The sequence below is a fragment of the Molothrus ater genome, chromosome 5 (assembly GCF_012460135.2).
Source record: "Molothrus ater isolate BHLD 08-10-18 breed brown headed cowbird chromosome 5, BPBGC_Mater_1.1, whole genome shotgun sequence".
NCBI lineage: Eukaryota > Metazoa > Chordata > Aves > Passeriformes > Icteridae > Molothrus > Molothrus ater.
In genome coordinates, this window is record NC_050482.2 from 14,802,826 (window position 1) to 14,824,161 (window position 21,336).

The 21,336-nt window shown below is 46.4% G+C and overlaps 1 protein-coding gene across 1 annotated transcript in view; it reads right to left on the reverse strand.

The window, feature by feature from the left end:
- The window catches only part of LAMB1 (laminin subunit beta 1), a 42,930-nt gene that overhangs the window by 376 nt on the left and 21,218 nt on the right, over window positions 1-21,336 (reverse strand). The window contains 14 exon segments of the mRNA XM_036401414.2: window positions 833-992; window positions 2,242-2,418; window positions 3,264-3,405; window positions 3,572-3,779; window positions 4,524-4,668; window positions 5,047-5,250; window positions 6,699-6,940; window positions 8,122-8,306; window positions 9,947-10,316; window positions 18,989-19,085; window positions 19,203-19,259; window positions 19,261-19,421; window positions 20,219-20,443; window positions 20,890-21,053. Of these exon segments, the coding sequence (XP_036257307.1) occupies window positions 833-992; window positions 2,242-2,418; window positions 3,264-3,405; window positions 3,572-3,779; window positions 4,524-4,668; window positions 5,047-5,250; window positions 6,699-6,940; window positions 8,122-8,306; window positions 9,947-10,316; window positions 18,989-19,085; window positions 19,203-19,259; window positions 19,261-19,421; window positions 20,219-20,443; window positions 20,890-21,053 (2,537 nt within the window).

A 21,336-nucleotide genomic window follows, 5' to 3' on the forward strand; every position in this document is an offset into this window, starting at 1 on the left:
ATTATAGTTATAGATAAACTACTATTAAAATTTATTTCTATTGTGGAAGATATTCTGATTGGGGAAAAAAACAAATAAAACAAACAACACCCTCAAAATCAACAAAGACTGGAATGGCACCTTTTGTTTCTTTAACATAGGGATGTAAAGAACAAAGAAGTCATTTTCCAAAGGTGAAAATCCAAAAGTGTATTTTGAGGGTTAAAATAATTGTAATTCTTTGCTCTATGGTGGCTTTTACAGAACAATGAAATGTTTTGGCTTGTGATGATTAAGACTACTCAGCAAGTCACAGTAACTGTGCAGGAGTAGCAAAGAGGGCAAGAATGAATTCCTGGCCTGGCAAAACCAGAAGGAAAATTTAATTCTGTCTCCGATAGCAAGGGGCAGATTGCCTTGTTCTGGTTCAATCAACTTTGTCAACAATAAATGTTAATAACTGTGAACTGGAACTCCTGTGTCCTGATTAGCTTTTGTTTTAAGAGCTTTCCAGGGTGGGGTGAGGGAAGTAGTTTGGAGATGGGGGTCTTGCTGGAACAGATGAGTCCTTGTCCTGAGCAGAGTAGTTTTGTTTCTTCCCTGGGGTTGTTCTGGGGACAGTGAGAGGTGCCACACCAGAAGTTTGTGTCTCACCTGTAAGTTTCAGCTTATTCTACAGAAATCCTTGCTTCAAAAGACTGTATTACGTCCATAATAATAAGGAAAGCAGATGAATTCTCAGTAACAAAAAAGTACCTTTTCTTTTCCCCTTCTGCTAATGAATAGCTGGTTAAACAGCATGAAATTGCTTCATGTTCTAAGGTGCCAAATGACCTCCTCAGAAGAGCCTTACCTTTGAGCAGCTGGAGTTTGCTGTTTGCTTGAGCCAACAAGGCTTTAGCTTCATCTTGCAGCACGCCTGCTTTCCTCCTGGCCTCGGCCGACTCCTCTGTCTTCCTGGCAATGAGCTCTTCCACGGTTCTGTACTTGCCGCTGAGCTCGCTGCTGAGCACCTGTTCCCAATTCAAGCACAAGATGGAGCTCACACAAAGCCAGTACAGCGGGAGTTGGCATTTCCTCCCTCTGTCCTTTACTAGTCTGGCTACCAAGAGAGACTATGCGGGGAGCTCACTTTACAAAAGCAGAAACGGTGTCAGGGTATTTCCTACTTTCTGTCCAAGACTAAGAGCTGTGGTGAAGACTCATCAGTTGCTCTTTTGCAGATCTGTGCCTGTTTTACAGCTTCAATACTGGCACTTGGCAGAGATTTATGGGATTCAGTTACAGGGTTCTGTAACTAATGGAAGCCATGGCCCCTAGAACTGCTGGAAAGCTACACCTGGCACTGCTCCTGGCTGAGTGGTTGCATCTGGGGAGGAATAAATACCCTTGCTACCCTCTCAGCAACAGGAACTGAACTAGCTGCCCAGCTGGTGTTAGTGAAGGTGCTGGGAAAGTTGTGAGGTTGGTTTCTCAGCTGTGCTTTTGTTGTGGGGTTTAAGATTAAGAAGACCTATGGCCCAACTAAATTCAACCATTGAGCAAGATGACGAACCATAGCAGCACTGGAATTCTCTTGTGTTTACTTGACAGCACCTGAAATTCTACTTAGTGTTTGGATATTGTTGAGTTGATGGATAATGCAGCTCTCCTGTCAGAAAATGGCTCTCTGGAGATTGGTAGGCTAACTACAGACAAGAGATGGGAGCAATGAAACTTCCTTTGGCAGACTGGTCAATTGTTTTGTTAATGAACATTCTTTTGCTATTACAAAAGTGTGTAGCAAACATTGGGAGTAATGCCATATTTACAGAGAAAAATCTTGCATCTCTGATATTTAGCAATTACTTCAGTTTTTTGTTAGGATAATTACTTTTCCTGTTGCTTGATTCTGTATATGCCAAATTCTGGTTTGTTTGTGCTGAACCTATCATTGTCATAGAACCATAAATATTCTATACAAGTGGAAAAAAAAAATTCCAGTTCTCTAGTAAAGCTGAGGAACAAAAACCTATCTGTGAAAGGCTGACAGGTTTCCTGCAGCTATTTCAGAACCTAAAAACTTCCCAATGAATCTCTCTCAGGATCTGATACCAAAGTAAAAAGTAGCTATCTTTGGTAAGAGTATAAATGTTGGAGTATTTTCTACCCCCAGAATATGAACAATAAATGTGACTGATCACATGGATTCATTGATCTCCCTTTAGCCAAACATGGGGAGTTTTGCTGGCTTCTCTTTAGGATTGTTCCTGAGCTTCTCACCTTTTGAACTTCTTCAGCATTTTGTTTTGCACTAATAATTTTGTCTTCTATATTTCCCACAGTCCCTGAATTTGTAGCAGCCTTTTGCCTAAGGTCTTCAACACTCTTCTCTAGCTCAAACAGACGTAAGGTAGCATTGTTCAGCGTTTCTGCAGATGCTGCATTTTCAGATTCAATCTAAGAGAAAGAAGAATGAGAGTTAGACTTTCAAAAGACAATGGATATAATACTAAACTTTCTCCATAAACCCTGCTCAACTAACTAGCTTGTGTCCATATATCTGAGTTAAAAGCAGTGTTTTAGTTTTGCTAAAAATGGCCCATTGCAGCCAGGGTGAAAAAGCTCAGTGCTCGAGAGTGGTACATATGGGGCTGCACAAGCATTAAGGAACATGGTCAAAAAAGTATTTGATTGCATTATACATGCAAGAGTTGACTAATCCATTGACAAAACTTCAGACATTTGACTCCATCATGTGATAATGGACTTGTGAAGCTTCTAAACTGGCCAAGCTTCATAAGTATAGATAGCACTGTAGTCTCATGAGGGCTTTGAGATGAAGTCTGCAAATACTTTATCTGACAAGATTGTAGCACTTGGCACTTCAATCTGGCATTTGTTTATTTTAGTCTGGTGCTGCAGTGGTAGATGACACTGAGCACACCAATGCACAACCAGTGTGACTGACAGGTGTGGCTTGCCAGGGGTCTTGTCAGACCTGCTGGTTTAGAGGGCTACAGTCCTGCTCATTTAACTTGGCTGGTGCAGGATACGGGGTGAGAAAAGCCTTTTGGTGGTTTTTGTTTTTGTTGTCTGGTTTGGTTTATGCACAAAAAGTCCCCTAGCATCTGTCCCACTCACTCAAAAGTTGATGTGAAGGCAGGAATGGTTTAGATGCATTTCAACTGCAGCCTTTGCTTTGCAGTACCCAAAAGCTTTCCCTAGACAGGCTTACATTAGTTTCTGAGCATCAGACTTGGTGCTGTTTCTATTATGTTAAGAAATACTCGTAAAGAACTCACCGAAGTCAGCAAGTCTTGAGTTCCTTTAATATCTTCATCAGCTTGTTTGATGGCTTTTTCAGCTGCATTTTGAGCTTTTTCAGCTTCTTCCAGTGCTGCTTTCACCATGTCTGCAGTGACTTTAACATCTGTTGCCCCTTTGCTGTGGACCAAGATTGTTAATGCTAAAAATGCTCTTACTTTGGAATTGGAAAAAGAACATATGCTGCAACGGGCTGGTTTTGCCCCTTACTGAAGGAATGAGAATTTACATCAGGGAAAGTTAAACTGCATTTTCTGATGCAATGAGATGAAACAGGGCTGCATACCTTGCTCTTTTAGCTTCCTCCAGCAGCATTTCTGCTCTGGCAATGTCTCCAGCACTCTGCTGCAGAATGACCTCAACATCAGAAAGGCTTTCTACACGCTCACGAATATCTTCTGTCAGGGCCTGCAGCTGCTGGGGAGTGCTTGGCATCTCCATGTTCAGCACTTCATTAGCCACTGCCTCAATGCTATCCAGGTCAGCACTGTCTTCTAGCAGATGGACACAAATGACAGAGATGTGAGTAAAAGCTTCTCTCTGTCACATCTCAGCACTCAAATTCTGTTCAGCTGCTTCCTTAAGAAGGAAAATAATGAGAAAACTTCCTCCCCCAGATGTATGGAAAATCAAGGTGTTAAAGCTACTTCCCAAGGTGAAACTTCCCTGTCAGGAGAGGCCCAGCAGGTATGTAGGCCCTGCTGGCACAGCTGTCTTGGAAGCCATTTGAAGATCTTGGTGCCCAGCTGCAGCACTCTGGGGAGGACCCAAGCTCAGAGGAAACAAAACCAACAGCTGCACGTAGATGTATTTATGCTCCCAGCACAGTCAGCCCTAAGCAAACAGGCAAGGAATGGGCTGCTGGCAAACAAGGCTCTCATTTAACCTTTACTTGCTTTATTACAGAGAGAGAAATGCAGTTTCTGACTCCCTTCCCCTTTAATACTACTTTATCTTTCTAGCCAGAACTTACAGACATACTTGGCAAAGTACAGCAGTACAACAACCTCAGCTGAAAGGCACACAAGAACATGTCACAGTTTGCTCTCACTTTCTTATTATCTTGGTTTTCTCTTGTTTTTTCTCATGTTTCCAGATTTCATCATACACACTGTCTGTCTAGGGGAGGTGGGGAGAATGATGACAACTGTTGAGCTAACTCTTGGAAGATAATACAGATGTAAAGCTGGTTTTCACAAACCCAGCATTAAAATATAATTAAAATGCAACGTTCTTACGCATTAGGAAGTCTCTAATCTGTTTAATAAGATTTCTCAGATCTTCATTGCTTCTGTCCACTTGTTCTTTTGTAGCATTGGTTTTAAGCAAAACTGCTTGTGCATTTTGTTTTGCTTCATCCGCTCTCTGTTTTGCCTCAGAAACCTAAAGAAAGGAAAATGGAAGGCTTGCTTGCTTATCTTCTTATGCTTTAGGGTTTGTTTTAAAACAATTCATCTGGAGTCAGAAGTAATAGTAACAAGGAATGCTTTTTCTCATAAAACTCAACACTTGGAAGCTGGCCCTGATCCATACCACCAGTGCTAGTTTAAACAACTCAGGCTGATGTTTAGTTATCCATGAAGCTTCACTCTAGCAAGCTCCCTTTCTGAAGATATTTACAAGCATGATGAAGTTACACAACCCAAAATAAGTATTTTCTGCAGAAAACCAGCACATGCTTTATCAATTAGTGCCTGTGCTACAACAGACAGATTTTCCCTTTTGTTTTTTACTATCTTAACAATTGATTTGGCATATTACCATTCTGGAGAGTTGCTCAACTTCTGCTAATGCACTGAGGATGTCTCTGTCAAAATCCATAGCCTTCTGCCAGGCATTGTGAGCCACGGTCACCAGCCCATCGCAGCCGGGGCCTCCACACTTCTTCTTGCCCTCATCTGTCCGACAGCTCAGCCCCCCGCACTCGGACTCGGCACACGAGGCTCCTGGGGCACTGCCACACGTCTGCAGGGACACAGGGGAAGCAGTCACAGCCTCATTTCCATTCCACTGCCTGGGGGCTGGAGTAGGACACTGTTCCACCACAAAATTTCAGAGTCAACTTTTTTTTCAAGAAGCGAAACTATTTCTATCGGCAACATTGTGCTGAGAATTATCCGCTGCTTGGTCGATGGTTTGGTAATGAAATAACACGGGAGTTGGTTTAACCAGAGGGAAAATCAGAAATTCCCTGTTCTTGTGAGGCTCTTTTACCTTTTCATGCCCCCCAGCCCACTCTTTTTGCCAAATGATAGTCACTAACTCGGATTTTGCAGCCAAAAAATCTCCCTGGAAAAACCTAGGGGCTGAGCCAAGTTAGCTGCAGCTGTCTCATGTGAAGTGTAAATGAGTCCCTCTTACCTGTTTGGCACGTAACCCAGCAGTAGCTAGAAAGCAGAAAGATGTGTTTGTGTGTGTGTGTGTCTCATGATTACACCTCCAAGCAACTCAGTATTTACTGCCTTGATAAACATCTACCCAAGATTTCAGTTCTTAAGAACAGTCAGGGCAGGAATGTAGGGGAAGGGAAACTAAATAGAAAGATGTCTCTTTCTTCCCTTCAGAGAAAAAAAGGAGGGCTGAGGGAGTGGGAGGGATGACTGGTTGTAAAGGAAAAGGGACAATCAGTGTGTGAAGAACTCACTCTCTACCACAGGCCTGGCCTGCCTGGGGGAGTTAATGAGCGGTGCCCTGCAGCCTGCCTTCACCCGGGGTTGTTCAGGGATTGTTCACTGAATGCAGCTGGCCAACTTCAAAGAGAAACTGAGAGAACACCCAGCCTCTCCCAAGAAAAAGCCATCCTTAATCATATTTACAGATGAGCAGGCACCTTCAACAGAGAAAATGCCCTTTTGACTCCAGCTCCCTGTAAATTCTGCTTTGTCTCGAGCAGGAGGATGAGCCTGGGGGGATGCTGAGGCCCGGGGGTGTGCGCAGAAGTGCAGCCTGGCCAAGCACTGTACAGGCACAGAGTGTATCTGATGGACCTGCAGAAGGGAAGAGGGGAGCCTAGGGAAAGCAAGCACTGAACTCAGGATAGGCTGAAGAGGGTGGCTCTCAGCCCAGCAAATTTGCCACACTTTCCTGCATGTGGGAACTCTGTCCCTAGCAAAGAACATTGGATTAGAACAAGGGTGATGCAAAAACAGGTGCTGTGATGGGGCTGGGAAGAGTGGGAGGAAGACCAATGTGAAAGGCTGGTCTTTGAAAGCCAGTAGCGGCAGAGCTCACCAGTTACACAACCCAGTTGCAGCCCACGAGGGGATGCTCAACCAAGCAAGGTGCATTTCTCATGACCCAACTGCACATCTCACACTGCCATGTCCCCTACAGCTCCTCCCTGCCCGTTGCTTCACCACAAACCCAACTCTGTTTCTGCCACGGGTTTATCCCAGCCATTCTCAGCTGTGTACCTTCTCAGCCACCTCAGAGAGATCCAGGCTCTGCAGCTTCCCAGCGAGTTCATCCAGAAGGCGCGACTGCTCCTCTTGGTTAGCCTTGAACTGGGCCTCCTTCTCATTGATCAAGTCTTGCACTTCCTGCCGCGTCCGCGCTGACAGCTCCACGGCGCTGTCAGGATCAACGGTGGAGGCATTGACCCTCTCCTCTGCCTCCTGGGACATCTGGAAATACTTGGTGATACTGTCCAAGGCTCCTGCAGAAATCAGAGGGAACTGATGAAAACTCTGTTGAGTAACCCAAAGTAACGTATATCACAGATGTTATCGGATGACACATCAGGATTATTAGTGATATATCACATTAAAGGAAACACTGGCCTTGGCAGCTGTGCCATTGCAAGGATGACAGAATTTGGCCTCTTGTAGGAAAAAAAGTTTGCTTGGTGGAGACTGTCAAGCTGGTCTTTGAAGTTAAGCCTTTCTCTAACCCTAGTGACTGAATTCTGCCTGCCCTAAGGGCAAAAGGAAATACAGCCTTTGAAGGTTTTTAGGGTAACAGTTTGTTTTCTAAGGATTCCTTTATCCCATCAGTTCTTATTGCTTGCCCTGGAATGTCTGGCTTATGGAGTCGCTGCTTGGAAACTGGTCAGAGCTTTCCTATGAAACAACTGCTTGACGAAAGATGCTGATTTATGGAACTGTTGATTTTGGACAACTCTAGAGAGGCCTTGTGTGGGTGTGAGGGACCCTATCGGGGTGGTTGTACTCTGCACCTTGGGGCAGCTTTCCTCTGCCAAATGCCAGAAGTCAGGGACTCCACTATTCCACATGCTACTCGCCTTAGTCTGAAATCTCCCATGTTCACTGGAAACAATCTCAGACTTCCTGCAAACCAGGAAATATATAAGAAAAATTATAAATACTTTCTTTGAAGTCAGCTTTCCAGATTTCCAAATAATTTAGTGACATTCCTCTTCCTCCAGCAAATTTTGATTCTTGGCCCATTTCAGTGTGCCAATGGACATGCCAGGCTTGGGTGGTTCAGAAGAACTGACCCTTTACCATGAGCTCTTTTTTTTCACCCAGAAATAGCAATTTAACAGACTGAAGGGAGCAAGGGAGATGTCCAGACATATCTTGAAATCTGTGGTGCACTTTCTTCTGTTGTGTCTCATCTACAATGTGTTCACCATGATACCTTAAGACGATTCTATGCCCGAAGAATTTGAGCCAGCTTTGTAATGTGCAGAGGAAGAGAGACCAGATGAGGGAGCAAAAATTCCTGCTGCATCAGCAACTCTGCTAATGCACAGAAAGAACCTGTCCCTGAGGAACTGTTTTATTACAAGTTAGAAGATTAATCTGGTACTTAAACCCATGCACTAATTAAATCTTTGGCCACCCTGCTGCTTTCTCCCCCTCCTTTGACACTTACCCCGAACATCAGAGATCTTGATGAACTCTAGCTGCTCTGCAAGCTCTTTCACGACGTGGTCCAGACTTTTGGCATCTGTCTCCAGTGCACTCAGGTCTGTGTCTGTGCTATTGCTCTTTGCTGATAAGGCTGATAGGTTTTCTTCTATGTCAGCGATCTTAACTGTAACATCTGCTGTCAGCTTTCTGTAAAACAGGCACAGGACTCAACATGGGGAGGAAGAAGGGTCATCTGCCTCACACTTCACTGGAGCATGGTGGCTAGAGATGTACCCAGCTTCTCCCATGGCAGGACCTGTCCTCCCTCAGTGGAGCTCCAAGCGATTTGTAACAATATGCCTACCTAAAATACTGTTTTGCTTCCTTTATTATACAAACCTACTTTTTAATTTACAGCACATTTATAAACCCAAAGCGCCAAATTGCTCAGAAAACAGCTGCATTGTGTAAGATTAACTGGAGGGAGATTCCAGAGGACTGGAGTAATGCTCTTGTATCATGGCAACCGCGTAGGTCAGAGTTGACTACTATGATCCATACATAATCTGCTTCCCATCCCACACAGCTCAAATGTAGTTTTGATTACTACGAGCTCATCAGACAGAACTGAACTTCAGGAAGCAGGGAGGGGGGAGCCTTTATTTTAGCACAATGGGTTCTTTAAACTCTTCTGTACAGATCCCTCCTCACCAGAGTTTTGAAGGAAAACCTCCTGCTCTAAGCATTCACTCACTGAGCCATGGAGCAGGCTTTAGCTAGTGGTATAACCCTAAAAGGAAAAGCAAGTGAGCTACATGTCAAGGCTGCTGTGGAACAGAAGTGGGCATAGGAAGCTATTCCCATCCATGGTGATCCCCTCAAGCCAAGCATTTCCTCACTCTGAAAGAATCAAGGCAGTATTTAAGATCTAAGATCAATTTACAGCTCTCTCAATAGCCCACCAGCCTGCTGTTTTCCAGGACTCCTCCAAAGCCCAGTACTTTCTATACAGCCAGAGAGGAGCAAGAGCAGATACACCTAAGGTATGTTAGGGAAAAGCAGCTCCTCAGCTTTTCTGGTCTCCCTCAATACACACAGAGTCCAGAAGCAGCAGCAACCCTCAGCTCTCTAGCAGGAGGGAGGGGAGCTGTAGGACAGAAACTATTCCTAATTGAGACATTTGTTCTTTAATCCTCACCCTTTTGCTTTGTGCAGTTCCCTTCACAATGCACAAGCAAGTTGGAGCAGCGGCACACAGGACTAGAAAGCCTCTGTAATCCTACTTAATGTTACACTGCCCCATCTCCAGACTACCATCTTTTGTATGCTTAGTCCTAAAAGAAAATACAAGGCTTCTACTCTCAGAAAAAAGGAAACAATCTGTGTTATAAACCTGGTGCTTCCCCCAACACGTGCTCAGAGTGCAGAAAGAAGGCCAAGTTTCCAACTCATCAGCTACACAGGGAAATCCAGGAATTTAATCTCTCCCCCTCTTCATTCTCTCACATAATAGCAGTGCTTGTCCTTTGGCCTGGGGCAGCACAAGGCAAGCATGAGTGGCTCCCTGGTAATTAGCTGCCTGGAGAGCAGTGGGAGCAGGACAACCCAGCCCAGCACGTGGCAGCTGCACTGTTCCTGCCTGCCCCACCAGGTTTCTGCCCAGTGGGAAGGGCACTCACTGCCAGTGCTGAGCATGGCAAGGTGCTCCAGCAGCCACAGCACCCTCACCCAGCCAGAGTGCCCTCAGCCCACCATGGGGACATCAGTCACTCAAGTAAATCCCAGCTCACTGGAACTCCCACTTGTTCCCAAGACACACTGATCCATGTAACTACAACTGTACTCACTCTGCTTCCTCAAAGAGATTCCCAATGTTCTTCAGGGGCTCGGCTGCTGGATTTTGAGCGATGATGGTTTTAATTTCAGTGAGCTTCTCCTCCAGTGTGTTGAGTGTCTGCTGGTATGGGCCAGTGACTCCAGTGATTTTGAGGGTATTAGCCCTATCCAAGAACTGCTGGGTCCTATTAGCCAGCTCGCTGATGATCACATCCCAGAGGGCAAAGCACTGGTGGCAGGGCACACAGTCAGGGAAGATGCCCGAGTAGCCCCGGGAGCACTTGTCACAGTGCAGCCCTTCCACCCCCTCATTGCAGATGCACTGCCCTGTGGCACGGTCACACTGCGGGGTCTGGATGCCTCGAGGGTTGCAGTCACATGCTGGGAGGAGAAAAAGGCACATGTGAAGGCCATGGATGTTGGCAGGCTGGGGAAATAACAGTTATAATACAATGAACACAGATGTGGTCAGTGTCTCAATTATAAAGAGCTAATTATGGATGTATCACTTCCGTATGGAGAAAGCAAGTGTGAGTGAGAAAGGGGAGAGAGATGGGGAAAGAACTCTAGAGGAGATCAGAATTTGCACATCTTGGAAATAGGAACAATAATGGAGCAAGGATGGACACCAATTGCAATGTTCAGATGTCAGCTGAATAGCAGCTGAAAATAAAGATCCCAGTTTCTCTCCTGCAATGAAGAGTGAGTAGAGCAGGGCTCTTGGGACAGGAAAAGAAGTGGCTGGCAGGCAGGCACATAGAGGATTTAAGAGCAAATCATGAGAGAAGAAGGAAAATTGAACTAGGAACAGCCATTTACTGTCTCCCCTAGCAGAGGAGTAACACTCAGGTGAGGAATCCTGCAAATCATAACCCAACCACCCTTTCACAAACAGCACACTAAAAGGAGATAACTGATTACACAGCACTTGGTTAATTGGAGGAGCTCTGTTCCATAAGGCACTGTGGGTGCTAAAAGTGGAATTGGCTTCCAAGAACAGGACAAATCTATGCAGCAAAAGCCCTTGAGAGATCTTGTAGGCAGAGGTACAGGGACTGGCTCAGAACATGCTCCTGCCATGGATAGTGGGAAAACATTCACAACACACACTGAGGAGCCTGGCATGGGCTGACATTTTGGGTATACAGAAAATCAGAAAAAAATCTGGCAGTGAAAAGTAGAATAGAATAAAGAATGTGGTCATGGGCAGCCCTGCAGTGTTTGAGGTGTTAAGGACCAAGAGCCTACGTGCTGTTTGCTACCCTCAATGTCACCCTCAGTGGAAATGAGGACACTTAAATTTATAAATTTTTAAAAATTATTTCACACTAAGCACTGACTTCGGAGTTAGTGTTCACACCTTCATGAAATACATTTCTTTGGCACTAACCCATGACAGAGAGAAGTTACTCACTTAACTCAGTGATGCACTGTCACTGCTGAAAGCACAGACACGCTCTGTACACAATAATGCTATCAGGAGAAGCATTTCCATGCAGCAAGGCTGCCACTTGACCTCCTTAATTACACAGGAGGCAGCAGCAGCAGAGGACATCACCAACATGCTGTTAATAAAGAGATGGCAGCAAGCAACAAAAAGAGAGGCTTTAAAAATATGCACATCATCTACCTATCATTATGGCAGAGTGCACCCAAAACAGGTCAAGCACATGTTCCCTAAACAGGAAAAGGACTGGCATACCTGATAAAGCCCCTCACTTACACATCTATTTACCAGGCATGCTCTAAGGAGGTTAAATGGGCCCTCAAAAGGGCCCATCAATCAATTCACACACCCAAAGCAAATGTCCCCCTGAAAATAGGGCAAAACACAAAGCTGTTTTCAAGACTGTACATTGTTTGCTTCAATGCCAGAACACAGTGGTGGTCTTCAGTTCAAAAAGAGCCCCAGCAGAACAAATCACTCCTCAACAAAACGACTTTCTTGTACAACGTGAATATGATAGGCAAGAGACAAAAATAACTTCTGCTGCCTGCACAATTGAGCAAAATGGTCTTTTGTTCTTTGAACTATACCCTGACACAAGAGATTGTTTTTACTTTACATCGAAAGTGCTTAAGTAGTCAACTCACCATGGAATATGTTCCCTGCAGGCAAACCGTTGAGTTCCTGTTTGAAGGTCAGTTAACCCTTCTGTCAACTAATAAGGCCCTTGGTATAATGATGAATTGTCCAAATTCCTCTGTATAGAAAGAGGCTAAATGGCATGTGGTTTTTCTCAAAGATCCTGAGGTCTGATCAAGTTACATGAATACTTGCTGCTGGCAAATCAGATCACTATATTTACTTGCAGATTTAAAAGGCTTAATGTGAAAAAAATCCCTGTAACCCCATACTGGTAATTCTACTCCTGAATACCTGCATGTTCAGGGAAGCCAGGTGACATGGCTTTAGTAGCATTTACATGGTAAAGTGGATTCCAAAATTTCTGGAACCAGAAAATACTAGGGAAGAAGAGAAAATAATTTAGGTACTAAAATACTGTTTGCAAACTCCACAGCTGCCTGTTGGGGGATGATAAGAGCAAAGAAGTAATTTATTCTAAATGCAGAACAGCAGCTGAAAGAATACAGTCCTACAAAACTCCCAAACCAAGCTTTGCAGGACCATGAGAAATTGTACAAGGCAGATAGAAACATTACTGTGTCTCTTACATCTCCATTTTATGATTTCTTATCAAGCTCACAAGCAGGTAATCCTGGCTCTCAATTACTTCAGTCCCCTGAATGAAATGCATATAGAATGGCTTTCAAAAGTGCTGGTTTTCTATTGCTCTTCCTCCTCTTCCCAAGACATTAACCATATACAAGACAACGCCAGATTTCACCCCTAACCACCTCTAGTGGAGTCCTGTACCTTGTGCCCTGGAAACCTCCACCAGGCATTTTACACCTCAGCAAGGAGAACGTTCAAGGCCACTGAAGAAGAACACCTTCCCTTTATGCCATGGTAGGGATTAAACCCTCTACTCACTCCAGCTGTGGCCAGTTCTCAAGAGAAGGAAAGCAAGCCCAAGCCAAGATGATGTAAAACCTTCTTCACAGTGAGTAGCACCTTGAACACAGCAGTCCACCAGGCAAATAGCTCAGTGCCAGCTTTCACCTCTGCCTCAGGCAGTGCCTGCCTGCCAAGAACCTGCTGGCTTCAGTCTCTTTGACTGAAGGGCAAGACTTCATCCTAAAGGAACAAAAGCATAGTGACAGTGGCAGGATGTATGTGAAAGGAGGCCCTCCGAGCTGGCACAGACTGGAGAACACTGGCACAGGATTGGCAAAGAGCTCATGGAAGAACAACTGAGTTACACATCTATCATTCAAGATGGTGGGTGCACATGCACCAGAAAATTCCTGTGACATTCTAGTATCACTGCCAATGAACTGGGATGTGAATACCAGAGATACCTGCTAGAAACAGAGCAAACACCAGTCAGAGTGACCCAGCACATCATGCTCAGTATCATGTTTGACCAAAGTACCCACCATCACTTCTAGCCACAGCAGAGTTCTTGTTCCCCAGACACCTCCTTTGTTATGTCCAACTATTCCTATGGCCATGGTGGGATTCAGAAGTAGTCCTGTGCCTGACAGGCTAACTCAAACATGACCTTCAAAGTATTGCTTTGCTCAGGAGATTTTGGCTCCAACCAGCACACTCCTAAATCTGATGTAAGACCTGAGTAGTACAACACATCCAGTGTTAGCATATATCTGGTTAATCTGAACTTTTTCAAGAACAAGAAACACACAGGCACATCTAGGGATGCAGATGTGCCTGAAGATGTTTCAGATGTGGCTTAGTAGCTACCAACAGCTTTATACTCATATGTGATATAGGGAAAGACAAAGTCCTGTAAGCTACTTTTATGTGGCTTCCCTATGCTTACATGACAAGAAACTGGAAAAGTAGTTCATTTTGCACTGCAAAATCTAACAGATGTTGAGTTTACTTCAAGATACTTGGATGCCTTGACCACTTGGAGTTGGAAATGCCTTTCAAGACAAATGGTTAATTAGTCTCCTTTCAAGCAGACAGATGGCCCAAAGCCAGGGTGAAGGGCTGAAAGTTAATGCAGACATGGCAGCTTGCATTGAAAATCAGTGTTAGACAGGCTTCAAATCTGTAGGCAGAGCAGGACATAGCAGTACCTCCCATGGAAAACACAGTGGAGGAAAAGAAGTCTTTTGAAATCGTTGGCCCAAGATTTAAGGGTTTTCAAAGGAGCATTTACTAAATTAAACAATAGGTTTCTGTTTTGAAATGTCATTTTGGAACTGGGCGTATTGTTTTCTTTAACTGAGTGTGTAACTCAATCAGTGATTCTTTTGTGGCATACTTCAACTTCAGGGAAACCATATTTTTGGAAAAGTTTTAGCCAAATTCTTCAGTCAGGATCTGCTGATTAGCAGATTATGAGGATTGTAGCTGCATCTGTTTACAAATGCATGTGCACGTATGTCCATGCACACACTGAATATCCATGGGTAATTCTTGTATCACCTTCATCAGTGCATTTCTCTTCCTCCTTTTTCCTGATCCTAAAGAGAGAAGTAACACTCAAACATGTATACCAAATGCAGTCATGTAAAAACCTAAGAGGAGAAATCCAAAAGAAGCAAGTAACTAGCTTGAGAGGTTTGCTTTAAGCTCAAAAGGATCTGAGAATTGCTTTATTTTTTACCTACTCTGAAAGCTTTGCTATCTTTTCCTCTGATTTCAAATATTTAGAACTCACTTCCATTTAAACTACTGTAGTTCAATATGCAGTATATTTGCACATCACTTTAATTTAAACTCAGGTGTGTCAAAGCACTTGATACTAGAGCAAAAGGTGACAGAATGGATAGTGAATGGGCTGTATGAAGACCAGTCTCAGTGTTCAATTCCTCACTGGGGGATGCCAGAACAAACAAGCGTTGTACAGCATCCTATGCTGAATAGAAATCATTTTTCCAGAAATATTTTTTTACTGCTTCAGACTGAGGGCGGCAAGCATCAAATGTTTAACTCCTCCACAGAAAAAAACATAAAGCTTTTGTTCAAACACGATTTCCTGGCATCATTTCCCAGTGGCAGTGAGGCACTGTGATAAGAAAACCATTCAACAATTTTTAAGGTTGAAAGTTTTGCAGAGCTAGCAAATTTCTTCTGAATAATCAGCTATTGATTCAAGTTACCCTGCAAGCATAGTGCTAACTTCTCAGCATTACGATTTCAGTAGGAATCATTTCCAGCCTAAAATTACTGGAGTTGTGCTACATCTTAACATGCTAGCAGACCATACCAAAAGGATAATTTTCTGAAATAATCAATACACATTACAGTACTTTATGACCCTAGGTAATTTAAAATTATGAAATTCCAAGTGAAAATTATATTTTTTTAGCACAGAATTTGTCTGACTTCCTTTAGGCACTTCTCACAGAAGGAAACAAGACATTTCTGAACACCAAAAATATCTATAAAAGCAGCCTATGTGACTAGTTCAAGATCTAGGTGTTAAAATTTTAAGACTACAAAACTTATTCTTAAATGGCAATAGGGTAATTTTTAGTGAACTGCTGTTCCTGCACCAGCCATATAACAAAGACTAAAAAAAGAGAAAAACAACATTCTTGTCAATGTATGCAGTGTGTATTTGACAAAAAGCATGACCTTTTTTTTTCATTGTAATTCAATTAAATTCTGTGATTTTACAGTAAGACTTGATACTCATGTCCAACACAGGACATGTTTCTGAAGGGACTACAGCAACACCACCTAACTTCCAGTCTCACACAGTGCCTCCTACTAACTGCACTCTGGTCTGCTTGTTCAACTTATTACAACAGTAATGACAATAAAATTGTCATCTCCTTCATATTAGATGAAGCATAAACTTTAAGTATCTACTGTGCAAAGGCATTGTTTGAGCTGCATCTGCAGCCACTCCACATCTCAGGCTTCCCAGGAGCCTGCAGCCTTCTTTTGGAGACATGCTTTGTGGGTTGAAGCTGGTGCAGAACTCAGCATGCTGAGTCCTGCACTTTAGTTGCCAGGCTTTGGAAAAGCTCCAGCAGAATGCCTGGGAGACCTGAATTTGATGAACTCTGTAGTGCTATTATTTACTACCTTAGGTAGGATTTTTATGCACACACACACACATTCACATGCAGGTTCATGCAGAGCTGCAGCCAGCTCGAGGCTGGAGCAATGGCAGAAGAGTCCTGCCAAGGGGCTGGCACTGCTTCCAGAGCAGGTGATGCCCACAGCAGAGCTCCTGCCCACTGTAATCCTCCCAGGGACCTGCACGAGGCCAGGAGAGAAATGCTGGGCTCTTCCCCATCCTCTATGGCTCTGCTGTGCTTGTTTCAGGCATTATGTTGAATTCAGTGCGAGAATGTTGTGGTTTTTCAAAGCACAGGGAGTAAGCCGGCTCTGAAGACCCAGCCACAGGCTTTCTGTGGGGTGTAATCCCCAGTGGGGACATTTGTGGGTGCTGAAGTGCAGCCAGTGCTGTGGGTGCACAATGCTGTCCAAGCACAGGCACCCACCTCATCGGGCCCCAGTGGTGCCAGTGTGATCTCTGTGGACAGAGAGGAGACATCAGATGACATTTTCTCTCCACAGCAGGGGGCACAGACTGCAGCACCCAGAACAGGTACAAAAACCTGCCTTCCCCGGCTTTTGCTTCACCGTGGCTGATCTAAACAAGGTTTCTAGAAGAGACATCACAGACAGCAGGCTGGCAATGGGGATGGGAGGGAAGAGTGCCCTAGAGCCTGGTATCCCCTGGAGTCTACTGGGACCCTGGGCCACATCCACAACTCACTGCTGCTGCAAGTGCCTGAGAACCCATGGAGAGCTGCAGCCTCAGCCTGTCCTATATGGGCCATTTTGCACATCTCCACACAGCTTTGTCCAGAGCTTATTTGCAGGCACTTGGCACTTTTAAATATTGTCAAAGCTACATGAGCAGTATGGTTCTCATTTCTCGTCAGGAGCTTGTGTTTCTTGATGCCAACAACCTGAAGACCTTTTGTGAAGAGATCACACATCACTGTCCTTGGAGTAACTGGTTCACCCTGTGGTTTCCAACCTTGAGCAGAACCCACTTGCCCTAGAGAATGGAGGATCCCACGCTGGAGCCCTTGGGGGCAATGTCCACACCTCTGCACCAGCTTGGTGAAGACTGTGTCCACACTCACATGGTTCAGAGCTTTTGCTCTTCCCCATCCAGATTTGTTCCTATTTTGCTCCTGAATGCAGCACAAAGTGTGGCCATACTGGCTGCTTGGGCTAGCAAGAACACGCCAGGTGGCAAACACCATGGCAGGAGTCCACATGTTCCCTGCAACTGGAGCAGACATCTTTGTGACAAAGCCTTGTCTCAGTTCCAGCTTCACTGGCTGCAGGCCAGATCTCTGCTGTTTTCCAGGGACACTGCTCGGCAGCTCCTTAAACGGCACGGTTTCTGCTTGCAACCCTCTTATCCCAGAGAGCTGCTACCTGCCCACGCAGCAGCTGCAGGTCTGCCAGCCTGAACATCACCACTCACTCCCCAGGGCTAAACGAGGGCTGAGAAGTCAATTGTCTTCTTGCCAAGGAAAGACAGGAGGCCCTGACCGCAGCACACCAGGGAGAGCCTGCAGCACCACCCGGCTGGATGTGTTCCACGAGCCAGCACACGCTTGGAGCCTGTCCAGAGCAGCACACTGCAGGCTGCCACTGCTCAGCCCTGGGCAGCAGCTCTCCCCACCTGCCACAGACACCTCCTGTTGGATGTAATCATGAAGGAAAATCTGCCTTTCCACCCGAGGGAGTCTCCTCTGTCACTAGGGCACAGAAGGGATGGTGGACTGGAAGGGGAGTGTAGATCTCACATGGTAAAAACAGGCTCTGAAGAATATATTGTCTCTTTACTTCAGAAAAATTAAAGCAGGTTTTCACATGTTCAAAAGACAGCAGAAACTCCTCGAGAGATCAGAAATGATGCTATGCTGCAAAACCCTGCTGATAAGGTATGCAGATGGACTCCATCAATAAACCCTGATGGAGACAACTGATAGCAAAAGACAATCCCTGCCCTGGAGCCAGCAGGGGTCAGCACACCCCTTCCCATGTCAGAACACACACAGCCTCTCAAAAGGCAGCCTTTCCCCCAGGAAACCCAATATGTACTCAGGAACTGGGACAACTCCCCAGTCCTTTCATCTGCTGCAGTAACCAAGTAGCTGTGACCTGCCTATCTATCAAGATAATGGGCTCTAAGGTATCTCTATTGTAAGGGATTTATTAAAGACCACAGCAAGCACATTCCTCCCTGCAGGAAAAAATACCTTAAATCTATTGCAAATCCTCCTGGCAAGGACTCTTATTTGAACAGATCAGAGATACAAGTTTGTTCTGGTCTGGACAATGTTTGAGGTTTCTTTTCCAGCTAATGAACAGACTTGTTTATAATGAAAGGACAGAGGCCATCCAGCTTTCTAAACAACCTACTTCATGGTGCTCTGTTCTGCAGCATGTAGCTATGGCTAAACCACTGCATGGTCTCTGCTTTCTCCTTTATTTTAATCTGAAATATAAGGAAAGTCTCCTACTTAACAAAAAATCTCCAGTCTCTTTAAGAAGGCACAAGAGACAGGGGTCTTCAGCTACATATAATTGAAAGGCAAAGGAAACTAGTTTCAATTCTCAATTCAAATGTTTGTGATATGTTTTCTTATCATGCTGGCTTACCTGACAGCATTGCAATCTTACCCTTAAGGAAGAGTTGCTTCTAAACAGAGAGGTTTGTTTCTAAATAAAGGTCAGACAAGAAAAACACAGACAAGCACAGGCCTGGGCTCCTGCCACATGTCCCATCCTGCAAGGCACCAAAACCCCAGGGCAGACCTCACCATGCCTCTTGTCCCTCTTTTCCCTCTTTTCCAAGGCTCGAGCGGGCTGCTCCTGGCAGGGGTGTCCCAGTGAACCGGGGTGTGACGGTGTGCCCAGCCACACAGACATTTCCAAAAGGAGCAGGTGGAGCAGGCACCAGGGTTGGACTCACCTAAGCACTCCACGCTTGGGTCACCCCAGAAGAGCTCCTGGCACTCCCGGCAGGTCCGGCCTCCGAAACCCGGCATGCAGTGGCACTGCCCTGTGAACTGTCAAAGCCAAAAAGCAAACCCATCAGCGAGCCCTCAGCAGCTCAGCCCTGCCCCGAGCGGGGGCCGAGCCTCGGGCACAGGGCCGAGCCTCGGGCACAGGCCGCGCCGCCTCACCTCGTTGCAGGCCGGTCCGAGGGAGCGCGCGGGGTCGCAGTCGCAGCGCTCGCAGCCAGGTGCCGCTGGCCAGGCGCCACGTGTGGGGGGCACAGCGGTCACACGTCTGCCCCACCACGTTCGGGAGGCACCGGCACTGCCCCGTGGCCGCCGCGCAGCGGCAGCTCTCCGAGCCCTCGCAGTCCTCCCGCACTGTGCCCAGGTAGTTGCAGACGCACTCTGTGAGGGAAAGAGCACGGCACCTCCATGTCAACCTGCCCCCTGCTACCAGACTGCCCTGATTCACATCTAGTTTATTCTCTGAGTCCACAGAAGTGTGGGCAGATGCTGGCATGTCCCAATGCCAGTGGCCAGGCCTGGCTGACCCAACACTGAATGACATCCAGGACTGCTCAAGAGCTCTCCTTATGCCCCAGCCCTCCTCATTCAACCAGCCCAACCCTCCCTGCTCTCCTCCATTCCTCCTTCTGTAGAACCAAAGCCCAGGTCTGCCCAGCTCTCCTCAGTCAGCTACAGTGGCAGATCTGCTTGAAGTGGTCAACTGGCCAAAAGTGAGCTCACCTGCTCAGTGACCCACCTGTCCTGCTAGGCTGTGCCTGATGCCACAGGAGAGTGGGGTCTGCCTCCCCACCACCCATTACAGCTTCCTGTCCCAGTCCTCATTCTCACTGCCCAACCACACCTGCTGGGACCTGGTGTAAACAAAAGCCAAACCCTCCCCCCACCACCTTATCTCTGGAGAAGATATAAACAGAGACCAGTATCAAGAGGGTAAGAAGCCCCCCTCCTGCAAAATCCTCCCACCTTTCAGCAAATGTAAATGCTGTCTCTGAACTCCCTCTCAAACAGAGAGAGCCAGGAGCCCCACCCAGCTGCAGGGCAGCTGCAGGCAACTCCAGCTGGAAGTAATAAGGTTTTTCCTCCACTCCAAATGCTCCCAGGTAAAAAGCATTTAGCTATCCACTGCTGCCCCTGACAAGGCTGGTGCTGGGGCTGCAGCTGTGTCTCGCACTCACTTCTGCAGTCCTGCTGCAGGGCGCTCCCGTAGTAGCCCTCTCTGCAGAGGTGGCAGTTTTCCCCCTCGGTGTGATAGAGGCACTTCACGCACGCTCCGCTCCTCTTGTCGCAGGCCTCTGGGTCAGTGGTGTCGATGTTGTTGTTGCACTGGCACGGCTGGCAGGCGCCACCGACCTCATCGGGGCTCCCAAAGAAGCCAGACGCACATTCATCACAGCGACTGCCTGTTTGAACAAACAGGCACACTGGGAACGGCCATCACGGCTCCCTGGCACAGCCCCCGTCATCAGCAAGGCAATAAAGACCATTGCTGGGGGGGCATCAACTGGATCACGTTTAAAGAAACAGAGACAGCACTTGGTGAGACCAGGGTAATTTGGTGCAGAGCAGGGATGGTACCACCCAGGGCACCAAGGCATGCTGCTCATCCCTCAGTTCCAGTGCTGTCCTGCCAACCCTTTGCTCAGCACCAGTCATCCCCCACTGCTGCAGATGAGGTTCATGGTCATGCTGGCACCAGCCACAGAAACCACTCTGCACTGGCACCTTCCAGGTGAAGCAACCCCCTGCAACAACCCACTGGTGCTGGTCACATCTAACCCACATGAACACGTCCTCTCCCTGAAAGGTTCAACCCAACCAGCCACCCCTCCATAGCCCCACCAAGTACCTATGTATCCCACACTACAGACACACACGACTTGCAGTGTGACTGGATCCTGGTAACAGCCACTGGCAAACTGGCGTCCACTCTCAGGGCCATCAGGGCAAGGGCAGGGCCGGCAGTGGTCACCTGATCCCAGGATGGGGTCTCCATAGTAGCCAGCCTGGCACCTGCACAACAGAGCACACAGCATGCAGGGACTGCAGGCAAACACACTGCAGCCTTGCTGTACATAAGCTCAGATTTTATACCACTGTGAAGAAGCAAAGGGCAGAAACATCCTTAGGGCTCTCCCTAACCACTCACACTCCTAGCAGCTGTGTCCACAGACACAAATTTGCCTGGTTTACACCAGCATAGGAGCTGCACACCGAAGGCTGGACATCAGCCCTGCCACTGCAACACCTCTCAGAAGGCTCGCTAAAGGCCTGGGGTCCTGCAGCGTGCTCTTGG